The 26,666-nt window shown below is 39.7% G+C and overlaps 2 protein-coding genes across 3 annotated transcripts in view; one reads left to right on the forward strand and one right to left on the reverse strand.

Annotated features, from left to right (window-relative positions):
- The first annotated feature begins 2,056 nt into the window (after positions 1-2,056).
- LOC133997743 (trans-L-3-hydroxyproline dehydratase) lies at positions 2,057-5,786 on the forward strand. The gene is made up of 6 exons (XM_062437448.1): positions 2,057-2,099; positions 3,305-3,789; positions 3,873-4,042; positions 4,239-4,361; positions 4,590-4,727; positions 5,651-5,786. Exons 2-6 carry the CDS (start codon positions 3,312-3,314, stop codon positions 5,774-5,776), a joined length of 1,035 nt encoding a protein of 344 aa, XP_062293432.1. The 5' UTR covers positions 2,057-2,099; positions 3,305-3,311; the 3' UTR covers positions 5,777-5,786.
- A 1,036-nt stretch (positions 5,787-6,822) lies between these two features.
- LOC133997165 (disheveled-associated activator of morphogenesis 1-like) overlaps positions 6,823-26,666 on the reverse strand; it is a 50,107-nt gene continuing 30,263 nt past the window's right edge. For both annotated transcript variants that reach the window (XM_062436703.1, XM_062436702.1), the window contains 23 exons: positions 24,976-25,065; positions 19,642-19,713; positions 18,979-19,073; positions 18,284-18,617; positions 18,080-18,190; positions 17,876-17,979; positions 17,365-17,431; positions 17,152-17,269; positions 16,144-16,282; positions 15,880-15,938; positions 15,590-15,777; positions 15,169-15,480; positions 14,977-15,084; positions 13,427-13,524; positions 13,255-13,339; positions 12,790-12,896; positions 11,962-12,050; positions 11,479-11,647; positions 11,168-11,275; positions 10,789-10,849; positions 10,550-10,681; positions 9,185-9,355; positions 6,823-8,364 (listed from right to left, as the gene is read on the reverse strand). In XM_062436703.1, coding sequence (XP_062292687.1) covers positions 8,152-8,364; positions 9,185-9,355; positions 10,550-10,681; positions 10,789-10,849; positions 11,168-11,275; positions 11,479-11,647; positions 11,962-12,050; positions 12,790-12,896; positions 13,255-13,339; positions 13,427-13,524; positions 14,977-15,084; positions 15,169-15,480; positions 15,590-15,777; positions 15,880-15,938; positions 16,144-16,282; positions 17,152-17,269; positions 17,365-17,431; positions 17,876-17,979; positions 18,080-18,190; positions 18,284-18,617; positions 18,979-19,073; positions 19,642-19,713; positions 24,976-25,065 — 3,030 coding nt within the window. In that variant the 3' untranslated portion in view covers positions 6,823-8,151. The remainder of the gene's footprint in view (positions 8,365-9,184; positions 9,356-10,549; positions 10,682-10,788; positions 10,850-11,167; positions 11,276-11,478; positions 11,648-11,961; positions 12,051-12,789; positions 12,897-13,254; positions 13,340-13,426; positions 13,525-14,976; positions 15,085-15,168; positions 15,481-15,589; positions 15,778-15,879; positions 15,939-16,143; positions 16,283-17,151; positions 17,270-17,364; positions 17,432-17,875; positions 17,980-18,079; positions 18,191-18,283; positions 18,618-18,978; positions 19,074-19,641; positions 19,714-24,975; positions 25,066-26,666) is intronic.

The following is a 26,666-nucleotide window of genomic DNA, read 5'->3' on the forward strand; positions in this document are numbered from 1 at the left end:
AAATCCCTTTCATTATAGCACTACAAAAACCCAGGGATTTTTCTGATAGTCTTAAATTTATGAGGCACTTTTACATTGAAGAATGCCAAGAAAGAACGGGAACTATTACTGAACCATTAAAGTAATTATTGTAAGGAAATTTTATGTATGTCATGTTTGATACAGTGAAAATACAGAAGAGCTGAGGTCCATTTTTGTATACTTTTTGAGCTCAAGTCTCTTTGGACAATCTGTCTTTATGCCAGTTTACAGTTTTAATGGTTAAGCATGTAGGTCACCTGCAATAACTATATTCTCATCCATTTATCCTAGACAAAGCAGGAGCAGCTCAGACTATTTTGGACACATTGTAACTATGGGATGTTTCTACATGCACTCTTTGTATTTTAAACTATCTCTCTGTATAATTTTAGACTCTGCATTTTCTCATTTATTGTCCCCCCTCACTGAAGTAATAAACCTTCAGGTAATTAAATGTGTGCCTTACATTATAAAAGCCTCATTCTGAGTTGTTTTGATGAGGTGGCATCAACTCTTTATGCTTGTTAAACTGATGTTTTATAATGTAAATCTTAAACCTGTTGGTGTTTTACACCCCTTTCCAAATCACTTATTCACTGTGAAAATAACAGGAGCTGATGATTATAAAAAATCTCATCATTGCACTTCACTATGCATCCCCTTTATGAGCTGGTTAAACTGTTTGTTCCCATGTGCATGTAAAATAAGTATATGAATGCAATAATGGCAGTTTAATTATATTTTATTATGTTATTTATCAGCAACATTCTTTATTTCATCACATCAGCATTTCCCTTTAACAATATATGACTATTTTAACCTCAGCTTTTTACAACTGAACACTATTTCAATGCAGACAATTTTTTTTGTGTGACTTCTTGCTCAGGTATATTTTGTTCTAATATTGAATTTCAGCACATGTGATTCTATATTTGTCTACTGTGAGATTAAAAAAGTAATGCATATCAGGTTCATATCAGGTTCATAATAGATAGCTTACTGCACATTGCTATGCAAATCTGAACAAACTTGCACTCTATGATACAAATATTTCTCTTTTATTATATTGTGTGGTTGAAGATGATGAACAAACAGTATAGGGACAGTTTTGGTTGATTATGTTGTTTCTCAGTTTTTCTGTATGGCTGAAAATCACTTCTGTATGAACTGTAAGGACGTAAGCATGTGACTCTTAGCTGATTCAGTGCATCTATTTTATACAGGTGTATAAATGAACTTGCATGCATCCAGGGAACCTGTCAACAGTGAGATGAATAATGAAAAATTATGCCTGCTCAAATCTGTTATTTGGTCTCCTCTGTTATGCAACACAAAGTCAGTTTTTATGTAAATCAGCAGGAAGATTTATGTTCTCAAGACTAAAAAGACAAAATAATATTAACTTGGAGTGGCTTTGTTGGGATCAGGTAAAATTGTGGAGCTGCCTCAGTGAAGGGAAGGCGTCTAATGTACTGACAAAATTGGATTTAAAGCAAATAAAGTAGAATTACCAATACAAATAAGTAAGTCAGAAGCCATAGTTTTCATAACAAAATTAAAGATGTATGCATTATGGTATAAAGATACTAAAGGAAGGTGCTTTCCCACCCCTTTAGAAAAAAAAATCGGATCCAGCAAGATATTAGAGAGGGAAGGTCAGTGAGAAAAAGAAGGAAAGAATTAGCAGGATTAGACTAGGACACACTAAATGATCTCTACACCTCATTGAACAGCATTCAAGCAGAAAATGTGATGCAATCAAATGGAGACTGTGGATCATGTTATTCTCCTGTCCTAAATATGCAAATGAAGACGGACAGTTATTAATGCATAAACTGGGGCGTAAAGAGATTGAAGACATTGCCATCATAAAAAAAAAGTCCTCGCAAATAGCTCTGGAAATGTGGTTTCAAAGCATGTCTTAATTCATCTACGAAACAGGACTGGTAAAAAGGGATTTAAAAACAACTCAACACAGACACATGGTGGCGATAATGCTCTTCAGGTTGCAATTCAGCATTAAAGAAGAAGACGAGGAAGCAGAAGAAGAGTCCCAAGTTTAAACTCTAAACTTGCAGGTAATTCAGCACTTTTTCGAGTTGTTTTCGAGCTTTTAAAAAAAAAGGAGAGTGAATGAAGACAGTTAAAGAGGTGTCGGGTCCGTTTTTCATGAATATTCATTTATTCATTTAATCGTAGCTCATATGTGAGCCTGAAGCTAACAGACAGCCATGAAACTCAGTGAATGGGAGAAGAAAAATAGATAAATGGAAGATTTACTTAGAAGCATCAGTAATATATAATCTAGATACAATTGGAGCATTTCAATTTGTTTTCTTTGGAGGAGAATAATCACATGAATAAATAATCACCTCACTTTTTTTTCTTCACTTTTTGCATAATATTAAATGAGCTTCAATTGGCTCAACTCACAGTACTTTCTCTTTATGTTGCTAAAACCTTCACATAACATTTGTGTGATGACCTGCCTCGAGCAGCATGAAGTCTGTACGATGACAACTAGAATCTACTAGAAGTCTCCAAAAACATTTACCATTATTTACAAATAATAAACCCAGTTCACTCCTGCAGTGCCTGGTTCAATTTAAGAAATCCCCTCATGTCAAGGTACAAAAGTGCACAGACACCAACATCTTAGAGCGGCTTTAAAATCAGTATAAAACTAGTGTCTGCCTTTTATAGCTTATTGCATGAAGATTTATACACATTTTCTCAAAGCCTTCCTTATATTGATTGTAATGTTTGGTCTATTTTTGTTTCATTCTTAACAGGGAGACAGACGTATATCATTTCTCAGACCAATATTATTTAGCGTTGGGTAACTCGAAATATTTTTAATAATAGTGCAGATACAAAAGTTTAGGAACCAAAATCAGCATTTCTTTCTGAATGAAAACCAGATTTTCTACAGTTCTCTTTATAATGTTGTAAATGAAGCGGCATTTCTCAAAGGTTAAATGCAGCTGTGCAAAAACTTTGCATCAATAAAACTGTCTAAAATTAGCAAAAATGTTAATTTAAATAAGAGCTATCTGATCAAAGATTTGGTAAATAAGATGACAGATCTGACCAGACATTTAATGCCACTTTTCTGTATTATGGACACATCTCTGAAGGTACCAGAAAACTATTGAGGTTCACTACTAAGCCCTGATATTATATATTGTTTAATCTCCAATTGTCTTATATTGAATAACCAAATGTATTTTTTTGCTGAACTGTGTTAAATTTTCTCAAAGCAGTGTTTTTATTTTTCAATTAGCATAAAGATGGAAATGCAGCTTCCCCCCCACGAAGGAGATGAGCTCTCTGTGGTTGACATGCACACAGGTGGAGAGCCTTTACGGATCATCGTCAGTGGATACCCAGAGGTCAAAGGTGACAGTGTGTTATCCAGGCGGCGTTATGTCCGGGAACATCTGGATCACCTCAGGAGGGTGCTGATGTTCGAGCCACGGGGACACTATGACATGTATGGCGCCCTCATTGTGGATAGTGAGATACCTGAGGCTGATCTGGGGGTGCTCTTCATGCACAATGAGGGGTACAGCACCATGTGCGGACACGCCGTTATCGCACTCGGGCGCTTCGCCGTGGACTACAAACTGGTGAAGGAACCACAGTCACCAGAGACACAGGTGAACATCCACTGTCCTTGTGGTCTGGTGAAGGCTTTTGTTGAGTATTCAAACGGTAAAACAGGAGGAGTGAGGTTTCTCAGTGTGCCAGCGTTCGCATTTGCTACAGGTGAGCTGCTCATCTTGATTCTCTTCTGCTTTCAGATGTTGAATTTAATTCACCAAACTAACATGACTAATATTTTGCTCCAGATGTGACGGTGACAGTGGAAGGGTTTGGTGACGTTATGGTTGACATCAGCTACGGAGGAGCCTTCTACGCCTTTGTAGACGCACAGAGGTTTGGTCTGGATGTGACCAAGTCCAGGACTCGAGATCTGGTAGATGCAGCCACAGCAGTGACTAAAGCTGTCAAATCTCAGGTAAGGAAGCCCTTATTATCCAATTGACAGGTGATAAGAAGAAACTGAATGACTTCACACAGTATTCACAGTACAGATATAGAAAAACTGTGACGCAGTCATCTCAGGATTTTGTCTGTAGCTGTGAACAAAACCAAATATGTTTGTTTGACATTCGTGCCTCTTTTTTTTCCCTTTTTCCATTATTATCTCCCAGGTGAAGTTGCACCATCCAACCAGTGATGATCTGGCCTTCCTCTATGGCACCATTCTCACAGACGGCAAAGATGATTATTCCTCTGAACCCACCGCCAACATCTGTGTGTTTGCAGAAGCTCAGGTATTTTACGGACTGTGCTCCGTCTTTAAAAAGAGTTATCTGAAGGAGGAGGGAAGCATTTGTCAATTGAATATTTTCTGCACAAGTTCGATTGCCAGTAGAGAGTTAAAATACTGAAGAAATTCAGCAAAAAGCAGCAGCAGCACCACATGTTGCCTGGTTTATCTAAGGTTTAACTAGTAAAAGAGCGTCAAACACGTTGATGATGTTTAAACATTTTGTTGTCAGGTGGACCGAAGCCCCACCGGGTCTGGTGTTACAGCCCGGGTGGCTCTTCAGTATCACAAAGGTCTCATCCAGCTGGACCAGATCAGGACGTTTCAAAGCGGAGCCACTGGATCTCAGTTCACGGGGAAAGCTGTGGAGGTATCAGCACTTTATTTTTCCTTCAGTGTCATCAAGGATGCCGCTCAGATTTACTGTTAACACATCCAGATTCAGACCATAATTTGGACCTCTTGTACTGATAAGATGGCAACAGTCGAAAGGTTTCTGGCTTGACTGTCATAGTGAAAAACGTGTCATTATCCAAAGGTCAGGAGCAGTTACAGATAACTTTACTCTGTTCATCTCCTCAGGTGGAGTCAGTCACTGCTGAGTTCAACAGATAAGATCCTGTGAAGAATTTGTCCTGAAGCACAGCAGAAAAACTGTTATCAAGAGCACTGAACAGATTTTTTTTTTTTTAAATTTACTGAATATTAATATTTGGAAGATGTTGAATGGGAAATCCCTATCCCCTTTGTGCTATTCCAGTTTTTTGGAGGGAATTCACAACTGCAAACTCTCAAATCACGCTGTCTTAAGTCAGATCATTAAGATGGGTCCGTTGACATTGAATCAGACAATTTTTTAAATGATATTTAATCTAAAAGGAGCTCTCAGAGTGAACTAGTTGTAATTTCTAATTTAATTGAAATTTTCCTTCATCTAAGCAATCTTTATATTTTGATAGCACTGATTTTGCAAAACCAGAAGCATCATTCAAAAGAAGAGAAGCTCACACTGGGAATTAATATGATTCTTGCATTTCTTTTGACCATGGACCACCCTTTTTTAACTTGACCCTTCTTAGCCTCCTAGTTGTATTTGCTGTGTAGATTTATCTCATTGCACTTACTTTTATGTACGTTGCTAAACTTTATATTTGTGAACCAACTTCATACACAACAAATCTGATTTCACTGAGCTGAGTGGTTCACCTGTGACTTCCAAACCAGAATACGCACATGAACTTTACTCCGAGGACACTTCTGTTCACTGATGATTGTTTTTGTGTGTATATTCAGGAGACAAAGTGTGGAGACTTCAAAGCAGTGGTGGTGGAGGTCGCTGGCAGAGCGTTTTACACCGGAGTCTCACGCTTTGTTCAGGAGCCGGAGGATAAACTGACACATGGGTTTCTACTGAAGTGAGCCTCAGTTACAGCTTCTGTTTTTTTAAAACATGGTTATACATGATCAAAGATACTTTACGGTTTATAGAATGATTTTATAGCTTAACAAGACTGAGTCTTCAGTCTTGTCAATGGCAAAGATGCTCACAATGGCAATACTAACATGGTTTAGCAGATATAATGTGTAACGTGTTAGCACTAAACCAATGGGCATGATGGGAATATCACAAAACTACAAAACACTATCATTAAAAACAATGAAACAAATCCAGATGAATAAAAATATTCTATATACTGTATTGTGACATTTCATTGTGACAATAAATAAGTTACTTACCTTTGGAGCAGTGTATGACTGTCTAAATATAGTTACTCACCAGATTAGCTTTTATCTAGAATTTCAAATACATGTATTCAATCACATTTTAGGATTTGCTGACGTGTTTTGTTTCTGTCTCGTCTTCCAATAAAGGAGTTGATTGGTTCAAGCCTGAGCTTGCAGTTTAAAGGCCAGCTTCCCTCAGCTCTACTCTCTCCACTTCCAACATGTTTCTGTGTGAAATGTTGTATAAAGATTTGCCAAATTGATATAATAACCCAGGTTTAGGAGGGGTGGTTAGCATTTTTTTTTTAAAATCCTTTTGTTCTCCTGTTTTTGTAGAGTTTTAGATTGTACAGCTTTGGTTCCCTTTCGTTTGTTTTACTGTTAACCCACCCTGAAGATAAAAGATTATAAAATAAACCTCTAAAGGGCTGCAAATCCTCTGTTGCTGCTGTTGGTTGGGAGCTGGGAAGAGGGGAGACTCTTCCTTCATGTTGTGCCAGGGTTTCCTCTAGACCCGGTTGTAACAGCAAGTTTTGGTTGACTGAGACCACACACTGGAGTCCTCTTCAGTAGCACTTACACACCACTAGGAGGAGCTATGACTCTAATTTCTATCAAAGCCTGTAATTTTTTTACTTTACTCTTTTCTTCTTTCTCTCAGTGGTAATAATTTTATGTATTTTATTCAAAGTAAATAAGCTACAGAAGAAAAGAGTAATAACTAAATACAACAAAACAAAACGTTTTCTCCCATTTATTTTCCTCAGGTCATCATACAATGGAAGGCAATATTTAAATTATAAAAGTCCAATGGAGGTACAGTATCAGACACTGGATGGATTTACACAGTTGAGGGGAAAAATTAAAATCAAAGGTGTCTCATCCACATCTGATGTTTTCTACAAGAATGAAAATATCACATGTGGATCAAAAAGAGTTAAAATCAGAGTTTTTGTTTTGTGTTTTGCAGTGTAAATCCAGCCAGTGTGCAGGAAACATGTAATCTATTCAGTAAAAACTTAAAACAGGGCACTCCCATCAGAGAGGGAACAAGTGTATTGCATTGATTGGGTATTGGGGTTTTAATGGCATTTAGCATAGTAATTATGACTTTATATGTGCATGTGTAACAAGCACGCAACCTTATATATAGATATATGTAATCTATGACACGAGTGTCCACACTTGTTGAGAAATTGCAGATTAGGCCCAGGCCTGGAGAGTACCCACTCAACAATTAAAATCAACAGAGTTAAGGCCAGCTCTTAACAGGAAAATAAAACATACAGTGATCAGATATATAAATGCTGCATGTCAATAATGTTGAATAGAAAAAACAAAATGCTTTCTCAGCTGTGTCGCTCACAGTTAAAACCACTTTTATCTGGTAATGCAGTCTCTCAGTCCTGGGATAGTTCTGACTGCGAGCGAACAGCAGTATAAAGATGAAGTTCAGATTCAGTCTTTCTCTCAAAAATGATCACTTGGACAATTCAGGCATGTGAAAGCAGCCCCTCTCAATCTATGAAATCAATCCGTACAAAATGGCCCCTTGTTTTTTTAATGGAATCATCTGTTTAGATCGAGCATCAAGCCCGGAAGAAGTCTACTGGCTGCACATTTCACTCTGTGCATAGATTCTGACATACAAAAAAATGCACAGAAGGGATCCTATCAAACTGAGCATCTCTTACACCTGTAAGGGAACTCCTTTCAGCGGGAAAAACATCCTCCTCCTCCTCCTCCTGCACGACGACGTCTTTAAAACATTAATTTTGACCAAACTGTTTCTCCAGCAGGAATTATCAGATTTGGCTCTGAACATATTTTGGCTTCTGCTCCGTTTAACATCAAAAACTCAGAGGATGGAAAGTCTTAACATGTTGTGCTGTGTGTGTGTGTGGCTCCATGGCGATGGTGCGAAGCCATGGTTTATCAAGCCGTGCTGGCTGGGAATGGAGGAGGGTGCTGAGGAATGTGAGTGTCAGTTCGACCCAGAAAAAACTAATGAGCAGGAGGGGCGAGGGCAGCTGAACTGGAGAAACAAGGATGATGACCTCAACCACCGCCTAGAAGTTGAGCTTTGTGACCGGTCGCTCTCTGCTGGAGTCCGTCGTCTGACTGTTGATGCGCTTGCGGTTGCGCTTCATCTTGGACAAGTCCTTGTCGAAGACCTCGCCTGATCGCAGCGCTGACACCAAGTCGTCAAACTCGCCGCCGTCGTCTTCCCCGTTTGCCTTTGCTTTCCGAGCCTTTCGCTCTTTCTCCCTCTGTTCTTTAAGCTGGTGACACAGGAATAAAGACTGTTGTATGAACAGAAACAACAACTTTGAATTTATTAACCTTTACAGTAAAGCGAGACTATGTCATAACGACCATGGAGTTGATATTACACTATTACATTTCACCACATTCTCCGTTGGTTTAAAGACAACCACAGTGGAGGGCTAGAGTGTCAGCTATGAACCGTAATGTCCCTGGCATACTGTTGTAAAATGGATCTCAATATATGATATGAGATATATATAATATGCACATTGGTGCGATGAACTTGTCAACAAACATGGAACCACACAGATCATAGGAAGGATCACCTTTTTGGAGGCTTGCTAGCTACCGCTATTTTTATGTGCAGCTTAAGATAGAAGGAAGAGGTGGAGTGAGGTGACCTTTTAACTTGCTGGATGGATATTTCTCTTAGTCAGTTAACATCCATCTGAAATCTGATCACAGTGTATTAAACCTTCATTAAACATAATCCTAACCTTCTAGGATATTTAGACACAGATCACATGTTAATACCAGGCGTAAATCAGGTGATAAATTTAGCAAGAGCAATATTGATCTAAAGTTTGCTGACTAAAACTAGCTAGCATTAGCTAACATATATCATACAGGACAACTACAGGCCAAATAAGGCTGTAACAGCTAAATGCCACTTTATTGAATGATCCAAGGTGGGTTGTATTGGTTATGAATTCAACTTTTAACTTGTCCAAAAGTCATACAGTCTCCCGCATGAATCCAGATTCCAGAGGTCAAATAAGTCTTTTATAATGATTGTTTTTTTCTGTCAATGATCCTGTGAAAACGACAGCATACCTGAGTTTCCATTTTGGCCCTGCGCTCCTCCTCTTCTTTGCGTTTCCGCATGTTCTCGTTCTCCTGCTGAGCCTCGGTGAACGACTGCAGGAACTGATCAAAGATGCCAAAGAACTCATCTGGCTGCATCTTGCTGGCATCCTCGCCGAAGAGTTTTACTGCCCTCAGGAACTGTGGGACAAGAGAGAAGGGTGCACACAGGATTAGATTTACAGCAGGACACAGTAGAAGAGTGTTTTATCCGTCTTTGACTGTTTTACAGGGGACTCATTAGGTCTCAGCTCTTTGAAATCAGAGCAGGGTACCAGAAGTCGGGCTTTGAAGGCCATGTTAACCCGGATTTGACCGACTACTGATTACAGCTGAGGCCGGAGACTGGAGCCAGGGTCCAAATTAAGGCAACGTGTTTGTTGGGTTAAAAGGAGAACATCCAGATGTGAGATCATGTTGAGAACATATAGCTTCAAAGATGTGTATGTTACAAGCAGCTCGGTCTGTGGCATGCAAACTATCAGGAGGTGAAAAATATTTATCAGTTAAACGAATGCTTCATTTATGTTTTGCTGCATGTGTGTGGAATTGTTTGTGATGATATTGGATTTCCTTCGTCGCATCTAGATTCAAGTGACAATATGATTTCTGCATGTGACAAAAATGCAAAACCCACTTTTATGTGAATTTTTTCCAGAAGCAAAGAGCTGTTTTAAAGGGTCAGCAGGTTCTCTGGTTCCCAATCTTGAGTACAGAGGACCACTGTAAACATTCAAATATTTAACTGTGGGACACCGTAAATGATTCACAGAAACTAATGGTTGCCACGTGACAAGTTGAGCACTCAGGTCAATGTAACACACACTGGGTGGGGCGGGGGGGGGCATGCTCAAGATAAAAAACTCTTCCTGTCTTGCACCATTAAATGTGGACACACACATAAATCTAACATCGGGGTGTCGAGCACTCTCCTAAATAGGTGAACATGCTCAGGTTTCTAGTTGTAACGGTTTAATGGAGCTCATTTCTTATAAAATGACAATCTGCAGAATCCAGGTTTGTTTCTTCTTGTGCATCACAATTGTGTTAAAACAATATCCGACCTTCGGGCTCTGTTCTTGGTTTCACTCTTATTGCGCACATAACCCCGAGCAGGCTGACCCATAAAGTGCCAGTGGTGCTGTAGCAGGAAGCTGAAACACTTCACTCCTGCTGTGAGCTTTCCTAGAAAGGTGACTGATGAGGTCAGTACGGCATGTAGAAACAGCTGCCCTTAGAGGAAATGGGATGCAAGCTTTCAGCGTCTGTATCTACACGTGTCAGTGGTTTTGTCTGGTCTGCAAAAACAAATAGTACAGTCACACAGGGACTTACCAGTTCTTTGGCCTCAGTCAAAGAGTCCTCCACATCGGAGAAGCTGAAGCTGGCCACAGTGATGAACTGACTCACTACGGACACAAACTTGTCGCCCAGCTCTTGCGGTCGCTTCTTCTGGTATTCGAGCTCCTGAGAGTAAAGAGGACACAGGAAGAGAAACACGCAGTCATGTAATGAACATTTTATAACTACATGACCAATACTAAAACATTATTTCGTAAATCAGTGTGACTCACATTCTCAACACTTTTCAGTCCACTTCGCAGGTTGCCGATATCTTTTTCCAGCTCAGTCATGCTGTGAGAAAATACAGAAAGCTGATGGTTAATAACAGAATGGAAGGATAATGTGTTTATCTTTTTCGAGCAGTTCAACTGAGATTTTCTTCTCAGATTGTGTAATTTGAATAGTTTTTAGAGGCATGAAGAGGTACAGCTATCCCCTGGTCCATTTAGAAGCAAAGATTAGATAAACGACTGAAAGAGTAAACATAACTTACAGAGCCGAATGTTTATTTTCTTATTTCCAATCTTGTTTATCATCTTACATCCCCTCAATTTAATCCTGGTGCTGACCACCAGATTGTAAACCACTTCTCTAAAAGGCTCCACCTACTTGACTTTGGCTGCCTCTGGGATACTCTGCAGGTCTCCCTGGAACATCAGGACTTTGGGGTATTTCTTTTCAAGGATGGTGATCAGGTAGTGCAGGAGAGTGATGTTTCTGCAAACACACAGACGAACAACCAACCATCAACGCAGTTAATGTGTCAAATGTGAAATATATTGCTTTTATGATGGAGGTTGAGATATGAATAACAATGTGGAGCTTCACTGATATCACATTCCCAGATCCACATGTGAAGTTTATATATTTCATGCAATTTTAGCAAAGTTTGGATGGATGAATTGATATAGTGCTCTCACTTGTCGATACTGGATTTGGTGTCAGCGATCTTGTTGAGTGAAGACACTTTGAAGCCGTAAGCATTCCCCCTCTGACCCTTGTTCATGTAGTTTCCCAAGGCTAGCACCACCTCCAACAGCTGCTTCAGGTTTCTGCTGTGTAAAACCTCCTTAGACGCCTTTGTCAGAGCTGAGAAAACAAAGAAAAGTCAAGTTTGTAGTGGATCCAAGGTACCTGAGTGATTTATGTTCAGTCTTTCAAAACATCTGCCTGAGCAGCTGCCACATTTCTTCTTCAGTAAATATCAAAAGCATAAAAACATGAAACATAAGGATTTTAGAGGATATCATTATGGCCGTACAGATGATTTAAAAGAAATAGTTTCCTCACTTAAAATATATAGATAGATATATAGATAGATATTTTTCTTGTCACTTATCAAAAATGTATTGAATTGTAAAATGTATTGTAAAATGTATTCAGGTTACTATCACTTTTCCCACCTTCAACTTTGGGTTTGAGCTCCGCTATCCTCTCTGCAAACTTCTTTTTGATGTATAAAGACTGCAGTCTCTGCTGGTAGTGGTTTATTCTGGACAGGGAATGGAAAACGCATGTCAGAGAACAAACAGAAATAGACAAAAATATTAAATTATAAACCGGGAAATCCACAAATATAGACAAAAGTGCCACAAACACGGACATTGTGCTTGAACAAAATAAAGCAAGCCGCCTGTGTGCTCGCTAAATGGCATGTACAGTACAACGCTTTGGTTGTGGTAACAAAGCTTATTTTTGGCATTATTTTTTTTTTAAATTTCAGCTTATAAACCACCAACTCTGCAGCTAATGAATACCACAGTGCCATCTGTCCTCCAGCCCAATCTCTATTTTGAGTACATTTTTCATCTAAAATGAGAAAAATTGTCAAACTGCAGTCAATTATTAACGGATTTCTATCTGTCTGTTCTTTGCTTTGTTGGTTTTGCTGTGTTTCAGCATTAAAGCAGTTAGTGGCCGAGTTGTGACATGTTTCCTTTGTTCCTTTTTATCCTACATGATATTCTTTACAAAACTGCAACGTAAATACTGTTATTACATTACTGACTCTATTTATTCACCAACACAATTCAGAAATAGTGGTTCACAGAGACCCATTGTTCGCCGCTAAGTAGAAACCCACAAGTCATTTCATTTATCAGCACTGAGGAAGAAGAAACAATGGCTATTGTTTGTCACAGGCCTGATCTGCAGAGTGCTGCTCTGTCATATCTGAGATTAGTAGCTGTTGAACAGTGAATTACAAAGAAAACACTAAATGATTGAAGTACCTGCTCATCTCATAGAGGAAGCGGTCGGGTTTTGCCATTCGGTCGAGCTCATGTTTGTGCTCCTCCAGCAGGTCGACGTCGCTCTTTTCTGGAACAAACTTCAGCAACTGATAGAGAAGAAACACGGAGTCATTCAGCTGTATTTGTTAGTGTCCACTGGTGGGTGAAAATGCTACTGCATCTCACTGACACTTATCACTGCGAAGAAACCAGGAATTTTACATGAGAGAATGGAGTTTTCTTAACATGTTAAAAAGTTGGTTGTAATGTGCAACCTCACCACCAGATGCCACTCAATCCTACAGACTGGTCCTTTAATTTGCAACTTTTCTACATGTAGCCAAAAAGCAAAGCTAAATGCAATTTTCCTCCAAAATAATTCACCCTGAATCAAGTTAAGTGTAAGAGGGGAATCAGATCACTTCCAATTAAAACACTTTTTAAAGAGAAAAAAACCTGACGTACCTGCTCCAGCATATCTTTGGGAAGGTCCTCTTGTTCGTCCATGGTTAGAATGGCTCTCTTCATCTCCTCATTTGAAAGCTTCAGGCTGCAGCACACAACAGATAAGTTCATCATAACTTGTCTTGTATCAGTATTTTTATTTTCAAATTGATTATGCTGTAAAAAAACATACCGCGACAGAAGGATGTTGCAGTTCTGTGCTCGGCGACCGTCGATAACTGACAGCTCCTTGACTTTTTTGGAGCTCAGTGTGTCGTCCTCTGCCTCTTTCTGTGAGATGCAGCGTGGAAAAAAGATAGATGTTAGGAGTGAAATGGGTGATTTGTTTTAACACTTTTGTTGCAGATGGTCACCCATAAACACACAACAGTGAAGACTGACTGACACATTACATCCCAAACAAGAGCTGAAAATACAGTTCAAAGGCTCAGATCAGGGTCACATAGCAGGGTCGACACATGAAACGAACAAAGACAAGTGGAAAAGTCTCAAAGGTTGTTAATATTATGTTGTACACAAATGAACTAAGAACACGTAGCTGAAGGTACAACAAGACGTCGAGTGTAACATTCACAAGGAGGGAAAAAGTTAAAACTACTGTACGGTAAGTGCACTCACCTGTTTGCTGTTATTGATCATAAAGAAGTCCTAAAACGCAGGCAAGAAGCAGGGAAGATGTAAGCATTCATTAGAATAAGTAAAGCAGTTATGTGATTTGCAGCCCATAAAACAAACAGTGAATGAATCAAAGCTCAGTCGGGACTCAGACGTCAATCATCAGTGATGAAGTGAGCAGCAGTGAGACATGAGTGGTTGTTGAGCGGCGTGGTTGAGTGCGTGCTGGTTGATTGTTGCGTGCGTATAGATAACATGCTGCATATTTAAGAAACTGGTCTGTTGTCTCTACTTTTAAATTTGTCTTTTTTTTTTTAATTTTTAAAGGAAGTAATCAGGACTACAGAATACAAACAATTACCACAGATTTTTTAAAAATGTGGATGACATGATAAAAGTTAAAAACTAATTTTGAACCGTTTGAAGTATCATCATATGTGTAGCATGTGCTAAAGCTTGTGTTTGAGAACTGATAACAATTATTTCAGGCTGGACTAGAAAAAAGGACACATCAGCCTGTTGACATGTTGAACTTTTTTACCTACAGTGTGAGAAGACGTGCTCTTTCCGTGCTGTATGACTAATAAACAGACGATACTACTGATTAGGATTTTCTAGAGCTTAACTAATTGCACACTGAAGCCACAAGAAGGAAATAGCTGATTCTCACCAGCTCAGTCATGCATTTTCAATCACATATGGCAAAATGATCAAAACCACAACAGAAAAACTGCATTCCATTCAAAACGTGAGAAAAATCAAGCACAAATGTTTTGCTTCAAATTAAATCAACCCCAAAATATATCAATAGCAATTTCTCCCTTCTGCTTTATTTTTCTTACTTCAGGATGACTTTTACAACATTTTTTGTAAAAAATGATCTGACCTCCCCCTTCCCCTTTCACCAGCTGTGCTTGAGAAATCAAAAGTTGCAAAATGGGAGAAATTTTTCAAGAAAATCTGAACACAAGCCAAGTCTGAATCCAAAAAATGCAAGCCAGCTGACCCCTCTGTCACCCACCCCATCAAATCTACCCTCCAGCCCTCTCCGGCACTAGACGGCAACAGTTTGTGAGATGAAGAGATGAACAGTAACAGACGCAGTACCTGCTGCCTCTGATAGGCTGAGAAGGTCTTTTCTATGTCCTCCAGATCCAGGATTTTGAAAACTTTGGCATCATCCACCTCCATCCAAACGGTGCCCTCCAGTTTATTCTGAGCAGAAAAGAATAAATCATGTTATACCTCAAGTCTCAGAAAATAAATTTAAGTTCCTACAGTTCTTGTCTATGTTTTCACCTCTGCCAACTTGGACCAGTTGAATGACTTGAGTGGATTGGCTGGCTGGGGAATGGTCTTCTTCTTCAAAGATGGTCCCAGGGGTGCTCCTGGCGGTGGAGGAATTCCTCCGACTGGTGGGCGTCCAGGAGGAGGCGGGGGACCACCTGGAGGAGGGGGTGGGGGCGGTGGAGGAGGCATCATGCCCCCTGGAGGCGGCGGGGGAGGTGGGCACAGACCTGCGAATGCTGGCATGGGTGGAGGAGGCACAGGGCCTCCGGGAGGACCGGGGGCGAGGGGTGGGCCGCCTGGAACAACAGCAGCAGCCTGTCTCTGCAGGGAGCAAATATAACACCAGTGAGGTAAATCTTCCGTCCGCAGTTTAATAACACACAGGACGGTGGTTTCCAAGGCGACGAAGTAAATGTAAAAGAAAACGTACAGTGCTGAGTTCATGCAGTCGGGTAGTGAGCTCGGCAACTTGCTGTTTGACATTCTTGTGCTCAGTGCTTTCTTTCTCCAGCTTCTCTTTCATCTTGTTGAGCGTCTGCATCATGTCCTCTTTCTCCTGGGTCTTGGCGTCACATTCGCGCTCCTTCTTGTCAAACTTCTGCTGCAGCTCATGGTGCTCTGAGACAGGAAGTCAAATCAGTGAGCTTGCTGCGGTTTGTTCATCATGTGTGAATTTTTCATTCCTTCATTACACTTTAAGCATTTTATAATCATACACACCTTTTCTCATTTTCTCTGCCTGCTCTTTCCACTGTTTGACCTCATTTTCATTCACCAGCCTGCAGAGAAGATGACACACATAATAAACTCTACGCTGAAAAGCAACAATTGTTTTTCTGCTCTTCAAAAAGGAAAACTATTTTTGAGCCAACAATGTTGAGTACGTCTTTTAACTTCTCATCAAACACAGCACTTCTACGTTCCCCAAACTGTTTCATGCCCTCATTCATGTGCCCGCCTGTTCGAATCAGTTGGAGCACTCACATCCGGACAACGTTCTTCACGTTAAAATTCTCCAGTGGTGTGACATCGGGGTCGTGACCTTTGTCATTCTGCAAGACCATCTGCTGGACGATGCGGTCCAGCAGCAGCCAGTACTGCACTGTGTTCCCACTTCTCTTGTCTGGAGAGAGAGAGAGAGAGAAAGTTGTTGTTGTTTTCACCTCTAGGATATTGATTAACATCTCCATTAATATCTCAGTTGTGGATGCAGAGTGGCTGTTATGATATAACAGAAATAAACTATGGGTCAACACATTTTCTAAAATTACACCGATGAGCCCACAAGAGGCCCCAACAGGGTGACACATGCATTTATCACAGATTGGTAACAGCACATCCGTCATGAGGGACAACATGTTTACTGTCGCTTTGCTATCTCTCCTGAAAACGTTGAAAACACACACAAGCATCGTGTATTTAGAGCATCAATATATTATTTTCATACCCATTTTTAAAATCACAAACTGACAAGTTTATTAACTCTAGTGTACAATCACATGATGACTACCGGAGAGCAAGAGTTAATTACACTCCTAGTAGAAAAGGTGAGGATTTTAACGGGGAGTCTCTTAAAAAGACACTTTTTAAAGGGGAAGGTGAGCTTTAAAGGAAATGGATACTGCAGCTGCTTGGTGGCTCTTTCTCAAGTGAGTTGATGTGAGAAAGCTGGCTGACAGTAATCAGGATGTATGCTAATTGTGCTTAAAAATAGTGACGAGAATAAATAAAAGCCAACAATATTCCCTGACTCTGAATATTAGGCCAGTGCAGTGTTCAGTTTGGCTGGGAATGTGCTTATACAAATTCTGCTCTGACTAATCTGCACAAAGTCAATATACTTATCTTTTTGGCCACAAACCAGAAGCTACAGTGTTTATTTTGTGGGAGCAACACCACAACTTTGTTTGCAGCTTCATGATATTTCAATATATTTACTGTATGTCTGTGTGAACCATGTTTCGGTCAAGAATAATTCAAAGTAACACTTACGTGGCATGAGGAGACAGTGATGCAGGACAGACATAAAGTGCGGGTATGCATCAGTGTGGTTCATCTTCTTACGGATGAGATCAAAAACTTGGGTGGCACTTTTGGTGTCTATGTGTACCTGCGGCAGAAGTAAAACATCAAACTCATCAGTACCTCCTATAAATAATGCAAGAGGAAGGGGATTTTTGTTGTTGTTGTTTTTGTTTTGCTTACCGACTCGAAACGTTTTGACAAAGCCAGCTCATCCTCGTTCCGCAGCATCTCGAAGTAGTCTAAATGCCTGACCGTGTGAGAGGGAGATACTGGATTAGGGAGGCTGCACTTCTTTACTTAAGCTTCAAACATATTGATGAAATACACAATCAAATACATTCTCTTAAGGACAGTTCACTGTCTGTTATTTTGCCATATGATCGGATAAATCATTTAAATCATTTTATTTGTAAATATCGAATATCACTAATTTGCCACAGGGGATTTATAATCCGTGCACCATACAACTTTAGACCCTTTATTTCAACAAGGAAAAACTCCCCAAAAAAGCCTTTTAGATTCATTCATAAGTTAAAAACAATGTGGAAAGACTGTAATACCTGAGATATTGGTGTATTTATAATAATCAACTGTTTCTGTGCATGACGTTAAGGTTTGTGTTCTTTTTCAGCAGGAAGAGTACTCCAAAGTAGAAAGTATGCTTTGAGGGTGTTTTTTGGTTCCATCTCACCTGTCTAATGTGGAGTTTTCATGAGAACGTAGCTTATCGATCACAGGTTGGATCCCCAGCATAAGAAACTCATATCGGAGGTGGATACGGAATTCCAAACTTGTCTAATTTTGAAAAGAAGAAAAATCACATTTAAAAAATGCAATGTGAAATGACAACCTTATAGTGTGAAAGTTAAAACTATATATATATACTGCAGGTCACCTCTCCAGCTCCTTGACTCAGCACTGCGTTTATAAAGGACATGATGGCTGTTTTCAGGTTGACCTCGTCTCTGTATCGCCCCGTACTCCTGTCCAGATCATTTATAAGTGTCTGTAGGAGGAACAAACCATTACAAGCATTAAATATCTTTTCAATTTTGCTATTAAATTGCTTCATCTATCACTGTGACGTGCTGCCACCCACCTGAAAGCGAGTTCTCTCACAGGCAAAACGTTGGTAGTGAAGCATGGACTGCAGGATTTTTTTGTGCCCTCCAGGCACCAGACAGACGGCTCCCATGATCTCCAGCACCGCCACTTTTGTCTTGATGTTTTCTGTGGCCAAGCTCTGGGCAATGATGTTGATGCTCTCAGAGTGAGAGAGGACATGTGCGCGGCCCTGCGAGTTGTTCATCAGAGCCTTGATGCAGCCGATCAGCGACGTGTGGATCTGTGACTCTGTGGTCTCGTAGTCCATGCTCTTCAGGAAGTTCAGGATGCATGTGAGGCCGTCCAGGTCGATGAAGCGAGTCACAAACCTGACAGAAGAGCAGACATGGAATTAATGACAATTTTATCTCAGTGCTTGTGAGAAGATGAGTTTTAATTTGAAATATAATCATAATGCACAAATGTCCTGATATGATGCTGCTGTTTCACATTTGCTTTTCTAGTGTAGCTTTAATGTAAATTCACATCAATGAAAAATATTTAACCAATGCTGCAGTGACCTTTGTGGGTGTGCACTTCTTAAAGGACTCATTTACATATTGTCATAGAGTGACAGACAAGGTGAGAGGAGGTTAAATGAGGAGATGTGATGACTGTTCATGTTATATAGAAAGGATGGGAGGAGATGGAAAAAAGAGGATAAAGGAGGATGTTTTCATCTTTGTCCACCTCATAGGCTGCGTCCTCAGAGCCGTCTTCAAGCTCTCTATGGTTTTGTTCCTCTCCTCCTCGTCTTCCTTCTCCAGAGCAAGAAGAGTCTTTCTCTGTTCAACAAAAGATTGAACATCATAAAGATCTGAGTCATTCAAGCAAAATAAAGCTAATTTTTACATACACGGAAATAAAAACTAATTCCAGAGTGCACACCACTGGATTTAGCAAGAAAAGCAAAGAAAGCTGCTCCTTGGTTTTAATATGAGAGGATCATGTGATAATACAAATTAAAAAAAAACAATACGAGGTTTGTGGGTTAAATTGAACGTGACAGAAAACATGTGTGTAATTATGTTATTATTTAAGGACATTTTTGTGTCATGTTGCTATTGGAAAAGAAAAAACACAATTTAAAATATCCTATTTGCTATGGTGGCTACTTTTCAATATTTTGTTAAATTTAGTTTTTTTAGATTTTTTTTATAGCCCAGAATCAAATATTTGTTTGGCTTTATAATTTAAAACCTTAAACCCTCAATTTGGATGAGGAAAAACTCTGGAACAAGTAAAAAATAAAAAAAGAGAGAGAGCGAGAAACCTCAGGAAGGAATATTTCCAGGAATATTTTATAACCATTATTATTTTCTAAAAACGAAAAAAGCTCAAGTGATTACTTACAGCTGCCATTGAATTGAGCTGATCAATGTAGTACTCCGGCCAACTAGTCGCACTTTTGTTTTCTTCTTGTTCCTGAAAAACAGAGAATGACAGAGAGTGAGCGATTGTGTGAAGTGACACAGGTAGGCTTTCTTTTTTAAGAATATAAAGAAAAAAGATTTGTTCACTTAATGACCGGCTTGTGAATATTAACTGGCCTGATCTGGATTGGAAAATGTTACACGAGAACTTGATGCTTCAAGGAAATATTTCAGAAAGTCACATGAGGGGACGAGTTGTTATTTGGTTCATGTCACATGTCTGAAGACATCAAAGTGTAACTACAAAGCAGACGGAGAACTTCATACCATCATTTTTCACTTCATTAGCTCTGACAGACACACAAGCAACAGAAGGTCCGGCTCATAAATAGCCAAAAGCCAAAAGTGGATCAAGAGCTCAAAGTAGGACGACACAGATATAAGGCCCATTTTTATCCTCCGGCATTCAAGTTTCAGTGAGAAGTCGGAAAAGAGAGCACAGCTGCTTGAGAAAATCTCAAGAATGGCAAATGAATGTTCAACTGTAGATTGAGGACAGGCCTTGACTTATGCTAATCTCCTGACAGGCACTTTTTTATTAACAGTAAAGAAAAATAACTGCAACACATTTCTAAGATGATTTAATTTTTTAACTTGAAGGAAACACTGAGGAGAAAATAACTTGACCCTGAACTTGGCTTGTACATAAAAGGCCCCCCGGCCTTCGTTTTAACTCTTGCTCCATTAAGCACAAGCGAGCTGTGACCATCAGAAACTAATTGGGCGTCAGTTAATAAAGCGGCCTGCAGAGACTTGGCTGCTCTGACTGAAAATGCAGGCTTTGGCTGGTCCACGGGGATCGTACAGCGACAGGAAGGTCAGATCTTGCCAACTTGACCCGCAGGGTGCTGGAAGAAGTTCAGTCCATTAGTGGAATAGACGCAGAGGTGGGACTGCTTCCTTTTTGCATCTTAAGAAGTCTTTCAACTTCTTTCAGAGCTCAGCTCCCTCTTCAAACGCTGACATGTCTACAGTTTATTTAGGGTAATGATGAGAGAGGAAAATGGGAAGTGTATTTAAGGGGGATTTATTTTTTCCACAATTGAGAAAGTGAAGATCAAAGACGCATTAGGAAATAAAGACACAGGGGTGCAGGAATCAATCTTAGATATTTAGGGGTAATAGGACAGTTACAGCTCTGTCCTCTCAGAAGTTAAACACTTTTTTTTGTGTGTGATGATATTTGAAACTTAACTGCAAAATCTCTGCTAACAACCAGATCAGTAAATCTGCCTCTTGGCAAATGTAGAAGAGAGCTGACAAGAAGAAGATTGATTCTCTGCAGCATGATTTCATCAGCTTAGCTGCCCGGCCAAACCAAACAGCTAAAGCTTTGCTGCTTTGACTGACTTATCTCCTCCCGGTCTAGCCCAACTTCTGAAGAGCGTGTTTGCCAAAAGGCGACTGGCGAAAAAGAGGGTCCACCTCATAGTGACCCCACTTTCCTCCTTATCGTCACATACAAAAGCTGCACCTGTGGAAGTGACATCTTCCTGTTTGCTTTGGACAAGTGAGCACTTCCTTTCCCTCTTTTCTCTACACACCCAGCCTTCCTCTCTGAGCTCAGATGTTTGGTTTGTATCTGTCTGGGTCGGGGCCAGAGCATGCTGCCGAGTCAGCAGTATCGATGTGATCTGTCTCTCCTCCCTCCTACAGGTTGATGGTTCTTGTAAAGATGTGGTCCGAATAAACCCTCCTCCACCTTCACACTAACACTGAAACATGTACCTTATGAGGCTACGCAAGGCCCAGAGAGTGATCCTAATGAGGCCACTAATTAGGACGCGGCAGAAACAGAAATACAAACCGTGCTGTCTCCATTTCCATCATTTTCTCACCATCGTTCGCCTTGTTGCTGCTGGCGAGTGGATGCTGTGTTCAGCCAAAGTAAGCTGTGCAGTAAGTGCATCAGTACTTAAACAAAGTGAGAGTTTTTGGTTGAAATGAGAAATACAGATATATTATAACCTGAGAGGCCATGACACAAGCCAGTATCATGGCTGGTGGTCTCTTATCATATTCAACCACTCAAAAGTAATTCATAGTTTCTTTATAAATCAAGCTGAGCTGTAGGCAACACACACAGGCACACACACAATTTCAGACTGAAGTCCTATATGATTAGTACAACACCTACAAAAACACATGTCTACTGTCTTCTACGGCCCTGGAGGAGCTTTTATAAAGTAAGGAAATAACCCTGATGATGTCATAATGATGTCACGAGGCTCGGCTTGGGCCTGGAGACAATACATTTATAACAGGAACCCTGTGTTACAAACTGGGGACATGAATGTGAAAGACATGAGCATTTAATGAAAGGCTCTTTTGAGTTGCATTATGGGAAACGTAGGATCAAGTGTTTTTACAGCTTGACTCATATGAGGAATAAAAGTCAGGATAACTCAGCATCTGCTGCTTCAATTCTGACCATTGTGGGGGTTTTTTTCTGTCATGAGTCCCATAATCGCTAAAGTACTACTTTGTGCCACTCAGTCTGGTGGTCTGACGTATATGGGGACATGAAACACTTAGTCAACAAGTCTCAGAACATATGTCAAATGTCTGTAAGGCCCAAAGATTGTCATCAATGACAAGAGGAGACATTTTTTAATTTCTGCACCTAATTTGAACAATACAAAAAGAGTCAAACAAGGACAAAACACACAGCAAATCCAATTTAAAGTTTGACTCTTTCAACTACATAAAAACACTTATTTGAACTGATTTGCATAATTTTACCCAGTGTAATACTTACATTAAAATCAGTTTTTGTGCTGACTTTAATGCGCTGTACACCGACATGCCAACTATCCCTCCATCAGACTAAATCCCAATAAACCTTGACTTTGCTGCCGGATTTAGGAAAAGATTACTAAATCTGCATCTGCCCTGTCTGTATAATAGTCGGGGCAGGATATCCTAAACACTCATACCTACGGCCTTGAGAAATACTGCAGTAAAGAAATGTGCGGACAAATTCAGCGGTAGCTGGGAAGCAACTCTGGTTGATCTAAACTAGAACAGGCGTCTGTGTTTTCCTGCATGCAGAGGGGGAAATAATACACAGGGAGAAGAGGAAAAGCTGACAGTGCATTTATCATCAAGACCAGACATAATGTAACATGACACTGTCACACAGCTGTCCAGTGTATTATGGCTACATGAATGCTTTGATGAGATAGGCGTATTATCTAAAACAAGCTTTTTTCTGTGTTTTAATGAGAGAAGACGACACAATGAGAAAATAATCTTATAATCTGATAGAAAATGAGTCAAAATGAGTCACTAAGAACCAAAATGCTTTATCATTCCTGAAACTGCTTTCCCTTTTAGTGGATTATTTAATGGAACAGGCTTTCTTTAGCCTTCATCTTTCTCCCTCTACACATCACTATTTTTACATACAGCATGTGTAATACCCTCTTAAGTGAGTTAGGTATTCATGGTGCAGCTTTAATCAGCCAGAAGAGTCTTGTTACTGTGTGTAGTGAAGGTGCAGGTGACTGAGATTGAAGGGATGCATAACAGACAAGGACACAAATGTAATAAACAAACCTCTTAGTGGTACAACAGACGTATATTTTGTGGTGTATTGAGTTATAATAATAGCAGGTGAGGAAGGTACAGTGCAGAAGTCTCAACATTATCATTTAAACAGTTAAAAGCACTGCCTGTAAGCACAATTATATTAAGACAAACATTAGATATTGTAGGAAATAAATATGGGGCAAATATTTTTATTTATCGATTTATCTGCAGATTATTTTCACAGTTAATCAATAAACGCTTTTGAAAATGAAACCTGTTATATTTTATAGCTCGGGGCGACATCTTCAAATGTGTTATTTTGTCATCTTAAACAGTCTAAAATCCAACTAATCCAAGTGTAACTTTACTATCATTTATGTATGATGCAGAAAAGCTGGAACCAGGGTCTGAAATTAAACACCTGCCAAGTGCCAAATGGTGGTAGAGTTTATAATCTTGGAAGGCTATCCGCCACTCCGGAGGGTAAAAGTTTGAACCGGAATAGTCATGTAATAAAATATCTGGCATGATGGCTCGGAGCAAATTACAAATTTTATTCTTTATACTGTGTATGTGTTTTTTAATGTGTCACAAAACTGTAGTACTGAGTGTTGAGATGGTCTGAGTTGAAGGAGCAGCAGCCACAGACCGTCTCAAGGGCTTGTAGTTTTACTGCACTGTTTACTGTACAGACTTCCTCTACTCAACACTGCAGCTCTCAACTAAACTGTCACTTGCCACAGTCTGTGTGACACAGGGCCGTTTATTATTTTGGCTGTTTATAAATATGCTTGGCTGGTGGATTTTTCCATCTTCCAGCCCCTTTAGCCCTATCTAGTATTTTTGCTTAAAAATAAAGACCAAAACAATCATTCAGTTATTGAAGTGGTTGCCAATACATTTTCGGTCGATCAATTAACTAATTGCTGGTAGGTGGGCAGGTACTTTGTAAATCTCCAGGAGGACATTTCTTTGCAGCACTAGTATTAACACAGAATAAAATGACATAACAGGAATAAAAATAAGGATAACTGGGACAAAAGCAGGGATAAGAATAAGAATAATTTAAAAAAATAACAACAAACAATAAATTCTACAGGATTGAAATATATAAATGTGGGACTATACAAATGTTAATAAAGAGATGTGTGTGCAAAAAAGTTGCCGTTAGTAAGCAATTGTTACTGGCAATAACAAAAGTCACAGGACTGCGATTGGCTCCTGCGTAACACTCCATTATCTTCACCTTGGGCACCATTTAAGGTTTTACTCAACCTCTATTACAGCATAAAAAATAATTACTGCAGGTCACCACCTGTGAACCAGTTTTACTGAAAATCTGACCTCACTTTTTGGGAAAAAAGTTGCTTAGAACATTACTCGCTGCGAACAAAAGCATTAACAGTAGTATTTACTGAATTCAAACGTGTGTTTTTATTTCATTTATATACACTTAACATCACAGATGAAAAAAATGTATCATCTTCATTCCACAGATATGCAGACAACATACTCGTGCTGGGGCATGTTTGTAAGCACAAGGACGTTGACGGAAGTTTTTGTAGTCTGTGAGAACACACTTCAGGTATCAAAAAATCAAACCTGGCAGCTGGGATATTTGCAGATATTAGACAAGAAAGGCAACCACGGCAGCAAGTAGTGGAAGCTGATATGGAGTCTGGCACTGTGCACTGTGTGGTTGACAGATAGGAGAGACTTTTACCTTTTTTTTGCTGCAGTAGATTTGCCATTTCTTCTCTGCAGGCAGGGCGAACATAGCTTCCCTGTGTTTCTCTGTGAGGTCAAGCTCGTCCTGCAGAGTGGGGGAAAAAATAGAAGAAAAGGGTTAAGAACTGTTATGAAGGGAAGAGAAGAAGCTCTAAATATTATGTCTTCAAAAGACATGCAGTCATCTTTATTGATGACTGCATGGACAAGATAGTATTCACTGCAGATGATCTATGCTGTATATTTAAAAATATCTACATAAATCAATTTTGTTTTTCCCCAAAACAAAATCATGTGCCAGGAATAGATGCACCAGAGCTCTGTTTCCAGTTCAGGATCAGTTTGCGCTAAACCTCTTCGAGATCAGTGAGACGTTACCGGGTGCACTCATCATAAATTTAATGATTTGTGAATTTTTAAAAAATCAGATGTCTTCCAGGCTTTAGACGTGTGAGTAATGGGGAAAAGATAAGGCGTGGTCTGTGTGCTCGACATGTGGTAACAAACATCTGGAAACAACATGTGTCAAATCTAGAACAGATATTTCACAGAGGCACATAAAGGGTGCTGCAGGGAAGCGTTTGGCTAAATACCAAAGAGAATTTGGAAGTTTTGTTATACAACAGTTTTATTCTGAGCCTTCACTTCTCAATCTGGTAATTAATCAAATCAAGGAGTTTCTGACCTTCGACATATTTCTGTTTTAGTCCAATCTTGAAGCAACTACACCTAAATGAGCTTCAGGAGAACAATGGTGAGATTCATGAGAAGACTTTTAGGTCATTTACTTCACGCATATGATACAGTAGGAAGAACGGGCAGGTTTATTCTGTTTTAGCTGCTAAAAAATGGAGGTTAAGTTAATGAGCATTACCCAACAGATTGATTGTTAAATGTTTTATGGCTGCTTTTCATCCAGAGAATTTTCTTTGGGGCTGCTCTTTGCTAAAGCCATCAAGCCTGTAAATCAATATGTGCAATGATCAAATGTCCTAAAATGATTGTGTGGACTATTGATTAAGCTCCTGAATTAGGTCCACACGCACAGTTACAATCGCTTAATGCAACTAAGTCAACTGTATGTTTATTGATTCGTTAGCTCATGGAGCATCAGCGTGTTTTACGCAATTGACTGCAGCTCTCTGAAGAAGCTTCACTTTCCACGAACCTGTTCCAGTAAATCTCAAAGTTCAAAGGTCAGGTTTAATTCATCTTAACGGAGCAGATGGCCACAACTTATTCCACAACATGACTCTTTTTTTTCGGAGCAAACTGGTCCTGATTATACACGCACATGAGGCTCATACTGGGAGAAAAGAAAAAGCACGTGGCTGTTTTCTTGTGGTAAACAGAGCAACTGAAAGCCTCCTTGTCGTCACACTCAACTTAGTCAATTATGTCTTCATAAAGGGTGGTAGACAAAAACAAGCAATTAGCAGACGGGGGAGGCCAAGACATCGAGAGTTCCTGAATGAGATCTATTGATGTGCAAAAATGTCATGCTTAGATTACTGTGGCAACCACGGGAGAGGAAAATGGGACAGTGGAGAGGGGAGAGCACGACAAATTAGAAGTGACAATAAGACAGAGACAGAATGGCAGGCCCCATTACTCACAAGTTAGTGTAAACTGGGAGGAAGTGCCAGTTCATTTGTCTTTAAATGTAACACTCATGGCAAACAATGA

This window comes from Scomber scombrus, chromosome 17 (genome assembly GCF_963691925.1).
Source record: "Scomber scombrus chromosome 17, fScoSco1.1, whole genome shotgun sequence".
In the NCBI taxonomy this organism is placed as follows: Eukaryota; Metazoa; Chordata; class Actinopteri; order Scombriformes; family Scombridae; genus Scomber; species Scomber scombrus.

Coding starts and splice junctions, on each gene's coding strand:
- LOC133997743 (XM_062437448.1), top strand. CDS start 3,312: ATGGAAATGCAGCTTCCCCCCCACGAAGGAGATGAGCTCTCTGTGGTT. Junction 4,362..4,589: donor GTGTGTTTGCAGAAGCTCAG/GTATTTTACGGA, acceptor TTTTGTTGTCAG/GTGGACCGAAGCCCCACCGG. Junction 4,728..5,650: donor TCACGGGGAAAGCTGTGGAG/GTATCAGCACTT, acceptor GTGTATATTCAG/GAGACAAAGTGTGGAGACTT.